General features: G+C 46.6%; 1 protein-coding gene across 1 annotated transcript; it reads left to right on the forward strand.

Moving 5' to 3' along the window:
• Nucleotides 1–1,984: 1,984 nt before the first annotated feature.
• LOC308184374 (olfactory receptor 14C36-like) lies at nucleotides 1,985–3,400 on the forward strand. The gene has a single exon (XM_080571431.1). It carries the CDS (start codon nucleotides 2,359–2,361, stop codon nucleotides 3,316–3,318), a length of 960 nt encoding a protein of 319 aa, XP_080427557.1. The 5' UTR covers nucleotides 1,985–2,358; the 3' UTR covers nucleotides 3,319–3,400.
• The last annotated feature ends 3,183 nt before the right edge of the window (nucleotides 3,401–6,583 follow it).

Consider the following 6,583-nt stretch of genomic DNA (forward strand, 5'->3'; position numbering starts at 1 on the left):
GAAGATTTGGGTCCCACCAGCTCTCCAGGTTGGGGCAGCCTGCTTTTGTCCTGCCCAGTGCCTTCCCTGCACCAGACTAAAGAAGTCAGTTCCCTCAGCCTCTCCACACAGCTCACTAGGTTTAGGCCCGTGGCCCCATCAATAAGGACATTCCCTTCCTGACCTTTCTGCTCTGTGTCTGTTGATGACCTGGTATCCACCCGTCACTGTGCCCCAGCCACATGAGCTGTCCCAACATGCCTCAGCTGTGCTGTTCCCTTCAGTTACATGAAGTGATGGCACATGGGGTTCCATCTGCTGTCTGCACCAGACTGAGGACATCAGTGCATGTTGGGGTTGCAGCACCTCAGCTGTGGCACCAGGCTGAGAGCAGACTTGAAGGAGGAAAACCTGTAAGCAAGTGACCAAGAGGTGAGGTGTACAAAGACTTTGCTTCGGAGCAGAGACATGCTGGAGTGGATGGCAGATGGCAATGTAAAGAGGTGCCCATGCAGAGAGCAAGTCCTGCTCTCCCCAAGGCCAGAGAAACAGGACTGGGTTGTGCAGTCTGAGCAGGAGAGGGCTTTGCTGTCTTTGGTGTCTCTGCAGCTCATGCTCAGAGCCCATGGTGGTGAAACCAATCTGAGAAGGGAAGAGGTAGTGTTGAAAATGTCCTTGCTTGTAGGCTACTTGTGATACTGGCAGGCTGTGAACATCATTGGCTAGATACGTGATTATATGGATGGTCAAATAATGGGGGAGAGAAGAACCAGCAGGGCTGGAGAAAGAAGGTACGTGAGTGGAGACCCTTGTGTGATGCACTTGATATTTGTTCATCCACTGGCTAGAGAAAGGCTAGACCTTAGGTCACTGTGCTGGTGGGATTCAGTCACTGGGAAAAAGGCACCAAATCTGTCTGAGATGTCCTGGGTGGCATCATCTCCACCAAGGCAAGAGGACTGCTGACTCCCATGGGTTTGTGTCAGGCATGGAAGGAGATTGGCCCCCTATCAGCCCAGCCCTGCAAGCTCAGAAAGAGATGCCTCAATTGACTCAGCGGAATCACTTCCCTCAGCCCACACAGGTGTGATCCCTGCCTGCCACTCTCTGGATATCCTGCTTCAAAAGGGCCATGGATATTGCCAGGCAACATGGAAATCAACCAGCTTGACCACTTGCCTCTGGGCACCATAACCAAGAGTGTGGGAGAACAGGTGGTGTCTTCCTAGGTCCTGCTGGGGAGGAGGAAGGAGTGAGAAGGGGAGGACATATCCTGCAGACCACCAACTGGTTGTGCCACTGGTGACAGCAGAGGGTTTCATTTCCTGTGAAAACATTTCCTTCCCATGCATATCAACAAGTGCTTGGAAGAGAGGGGTTGCACCCTGCCTGTCACTTTGTGGGTGTCCGGTCACATAATGGGACAAGAATAGATGATTCCCATGCCAAACTCTTCTTTTGAATGAGGGAAAAAGACACCGCTGGCAGTAAGAGTGTCTTCCTAGCTGAGAAAAGAAAAATCAGTGACTGCTTCAGTCTGTTTCAAAGTTGATTCCCCTGGAGGCCCAGGGACTTGTCAAGAGCTCCCTGTGCTGCTGAGCTGGGCCGGGCTCCTGGGCCCAAGGGGAGCTCCTGGCAAGTGGGCAGCGCTGCAGAGAGACAGTTCTGCCCAGGAGCAGCTCCTCTGCACAGCGCAGCAGGGCTGGGGGCACTGCGTGCAGGGGACAAGGGCGGCTGAGAGAAGGGAGGGAGATGTTAAAGGCAGTGTGGAGGGGAGCTGCTGAGAGCTCAGTGTGGGAGAAATCTTCACAGCCCTGGACAGGGTAAGTCTCTGGCTGCAGGGCAGTGCAGCTGTTGTGCAACCTCTGCTGTCAGGGGCTTTAGGGCATGAGCCACCTCCTCCTCAGCTGGACCTCCAGAAGAGGAGAGGAGCCTGTGTCCTGCACTGTGATACACAATGATGAGACTAAGAGCACCCTGCGGTGTCACTTCTGTAGGTGGCATGCAAGCTTAGTAAGGTGAGGGCTTCACTGCATGCCCATCTGCCTTTCTCTCTGTCAGCTGGTTGGAGCATTGTGGCATTCTTTCTTATTTCTCCACCTGTCTGTGGTTCTCCTACTCTCTTTGTCTGGGGTGCAGGTGGGTGTAAGCTTCTGTTCTGAACTGGACTGATGGTGAAGAAAGTGCCAAAATGCCATTTTACACTGTCAGGCACACTGTCATTCACTTGGGAGGGTGGTTGAATGAGATGACTCATTCTTCATTCAGCACAGGGAATAGTAATTTCTGTGCCGGAGGAGTAGGTTTTGCTCAGAGAAGTCTGCCTAACTTGTCATTTTTTCTTCTTCTAGAGCAGATCTGCATGCCCTGAGGCAGCAAATGTCCAACAGGAGCTTCCCCAATGAGTTCCTCCTCATGCCATTCGCAGACACACGTGAGCTGCAACTCCTGTACTTTGGGCTCTTCCTGGGCATCTACCTGGCTGCCCTCCTGGGCAACGGCCTCATCCTCACAGCCATAGCCTGCGACCACTGCCTCCACACCCCCATGTACTTCTTCCTCCTCAACCTCGCCCTCCTCGACCTGGGCTCCATCTCTACCACTGTCCCCAAAGCTATGGCCAACTCCTTCTGCGACACCACGGCCATTTCCTATGCAGGTTGTGCTACCCAGGTCTTTATGTTTGTTGCCTTTGTAACAGCAGAGTTTTATCTTCTCACCTTCATGGCCTATGACCGCTATGTTGCCATCTGCAAACCCCTGCACTACGGGACAATAATGGCCAGCAGAACTTGTGTCACCATGGCAGCAGCTGCCTGGGGCGCTGGTGTTCTCAGTGCTGTGCTGCACACTGCCAACACTTTTTCCCTCCCCCTCTGCCAAGGCAATGCCTTGGACCAGTTCTTCTGTGAACTTCCCCAGATCCTCAAGCTCTCCTGTTCAGATGCCTACCTCAGGGAACTTGTGTTCATCATATTTTGCTTCTGTTCAGGTATTGGGTATTTTGTTTTCATTGTGCTGTCCTATGTGCAGATCTTCAGGGCCGTGCTGAGGATCCCCTCAAAGCAGGGCCGGCACAAAACTTTTTCCACATGCCTCCCTCATTTGGCCGTTGTTTCCCTGTTTCTTAGTACTGTCATGTTTACTTACCTGAAGCCCTCCTCTATCTCTTCTCCATCCATTGATCTTTTGCTGGCAGTTCTGTACTCGGTGGTGCCTCCAGCAGTGAACCCTCTCATCTACAGTATGAAGAACAAGGAGCTCAAGGATGTTGTTAGGAAATTGATTTTAGGGATGGTTTTCACTGCTCGTAAGTTACCCTTCACTCTCCGCAAATGAATGCCAGTGCATCCCATTCTGGGCTTTTGACAGTTTCTTATCATTATTTTTATTGATTTTTTTAATTCTTAGTTTCATTTTGACTGCTTTTGTTTCTTGCATTCCTACATAAAAATTTGTATTCCTTCCACTGGTATGAATGAATGAAACTGCTCTGTCTCATATGGAGGCTGTATAGTGAGTCAGTGCAGATCTCTGTGATAAAATGGGATCATCATCAAAGCCTGAGATTTCCTTCCCAAACCAGTGCCAAGAATAGGCCTAAAGAATTGCTCCCCAAAAGGGTCTGTTTCTCCTTGGGTTCAGAAGGGAATGGCTCATTGTTGTCTTGTGACCTGTCAGAGACCAAGGGCTAGATTTAAGACTTACCCATGGGTGTCTGCCTCTGTGGAGGCAGCGAATGGTCACTGCATTACATAGCCAGGGCTGTTCCCACATGTGACCCGTAGATGATGTCCTTCAGGAGGGGAATCTGGAGCTGCCTGCAGAGCCCAGGGTACTTCCAGGGACAGTGGAGCCTGGCATGGGCATTGACTGCAGCCCCTCTGAAAGTGAGAGATCTCCCACTGTGGGCTCAGCCACAGGGAAAGAACTAAAGCCAGGTGTTCACAGGGAACCTGTGACTCTGCAGTCTCAGAGGAATCTGTGACTGCAGTCTCAGGGAACAGAGTGGAGACCCAGCATGCAGAGGGAAGGGAAGCTGGGGAGTGATTCATTTCCCCCTTTGTGAAGTACCTCTGCCTGGTCCAGCCCAGTGATCTGGACCTGGCTGAGTCTGCTTCAAATTCTTTTGCTTATAGTATTCCTATTTTATTCAAAGTTTTCATAAAATACTTTCACATTTCTACTTGGTGATTGATTTGGTTACACGTCCAGGTTTCATAATCATCTAGTCCTTTCTTACAGCACCCAAAGGCACATTGCTAAAACACTAGTTAAGAATGCTAGTAAAAGCAAGATCAATATTCCTACAAACAATTTCTTAAGCCAAAAAAGTTAGGTAACCAAGAGGTCAGTTTGTTCGACAATTCTTGGAAACCCCATGAGGTGTCATCTTTAGTGACTTTATGCAATATCTTGGCTTGTTCCCAAATCTCCTGTAAATCTGTGGCAGCTCTTTCACTTTGATATACATACATACAGCAGCTAGTATTTATTACTGTGCATACTCCTCCTTGGGAGACTAATAAAAGGTCTAGTGCCATTCTGTTTTGCAATACTATTTCTGAGAAACTGGACACTTCTGTTGGATTGCCTGGATGGCATCTAAGGTTCTGTTTTCAATACCTTCTATTACAGCCAAAATATTTAGTATTGCTTTTTCTAATTTGCTCACCCCTAACCAAGGAAGAAACCACCTGACAAAGCTATGACAAGCATATTGTCTCTCCATTAAAGGGTTCATCCTTTGAATCTGTATGAGGGGCAATCTAAGCCATCCTCCTTGAGAGTGCAGGGAGGTGTGTATTGACATATTGGGGACTACTACGCCTAAGGTGCAGGTCCCTCTCCAATTTTCTGGTAACATTTTATAGGTTGTGTCATTACTCAACCAGTACTACCCACACCCTTCTGGTACTGGCCAGGTGGTAGTAACGTTAGGGTTTAAAGAGGTTCCGATACCTGAAGTCTGATTACAAGTAGTGTGGCTCCCTACATATGTATTCCTATCACAGTCTACCTTTCCCGTACCCTTTGGGGGATTACATCTTTGAACACACGTACAATAGGAAGTGCCAATTTCAGGACTAGTAATTTCCAATTTTTGATTCCTATCTGTGGCTACACTTCTAGCCGGACTCATCCACAACTCTGGTGTAAATTCCTCTTTAGGTATTGGTATGCCAATCAAAGAAATTGCCTTTCCCCTATGTTCAGGTATTTGAGTACATATTCAACAATTGGTCTTGTTTAAAATCAGGGAGATATTCCGTGTTAACGTATAATATGTATTAAGATTCCATGCAGCTGCAATATTTATAAAAACACTAATAGTTATTACTTGAAACATTTCAGCTTCTGTGTAATTGTAATTTCAGAGGTCCAGTCACTTCTGAGGTCCACTGTCCATCAGGAGCCCTTTTCATCCATCTGTAATAAATCCAGGCAGGTCGCTTTCCAATCTTGATTGCAGTGAAGGTGGTGAGGAGTATCTGGAATCCCACTTTTCTTCAAGTGGCTCACCTGAAAAATTCTTTACATAAATCTAGTCTCCAGGTTTAAGAGGGTGAATGGGGTGATCTAATCCCCTTGCTCTAGTGCCTAAAATGTTCTTATTAATTTATTCCAGTTGCTTGCTCAAAACTATAATATGCTGTCATGAATATTGGTTTTCTACTTGTGTTAGATCTTCTCCTTTGTATGGCATTTGGTAAAGCCTACCATAAAATATTTCAAAAGGGCTTATTTTTTCCTCGGTCCTAGGCCTAGTTCTAGTTCTAAGAAGTACCAAGGGTAGTTCCTGATACCAATACATATTGGTTTCTTGACAGATTTTAGAAATCTGTTATTTTATCAAATGGTTCATTTTTTCCACTTGGCCACTCACCTGTGGTCTATGCATAGTGTGTAGTTGCCAATCAATCCCCAGCACTTTGTCAACTTGTTGGGTTAGTTCTGCAGTGAAGTGTGGTCCCCTGTCAGATGACATCACTGAGGGTACACCAAATTTTCGTATAATTTTATTCAGCAATACTTTGGACACTTCTCTAGCTTTGTTAGTTCTACATGGGAATGCTTCTGGCCATCTGGAAAACGTCTGTTAGTACCAATAGGTATCTAAACCCCCCCTTTTCTTGGGAGTTCAGAAAAATAAATTTGCCACTGTTCCCCAAGAACATTTCTCTTCCCTATTGTTCCCACTTGGGGGTTGATTCCTATCTGTGGGTTATTTTTAAGGCATATGACACATTGTTTTAATACCTGTAAGACAGTGGTATACAAATTACATCTTACCCATTTTCTAATTAGAAACTTATATAATGCTTCAGCTCCCCAGTGTGTTTTGTTATGTTCTTCAATTATAATCTAATATAATAGGTTGGAGGATATCACAGTTCTCCCAGCCTTCATTTGTGCTAAACCTGTAGGTAATATTTTTCCATTTACATCTTCAATTAATTGCTTATTGATCTTATAATACTCTATTTCATTCTCTAATGTTTTTGTTAATGTCTGGTTTTGTTCCTGGTACTAGTGCCAAAATTTGTCTCTCAGATCTGCTGCGCCTTTGGCCTCTGCATCAGCCAGTCTATTTCCTCTTTCA

This window comes from Anser brachyrhynchus (genome assembly GCF_964034855.1).
Source record: "Anser brachyrhynchus genome assembly, chromosome: 31".
Lineage (NCBI taxonomy): Eukaryota > Metazoa > Chordata > Aves > Anseriformes > Anatidae > Anser > Anser brachyrhynchus.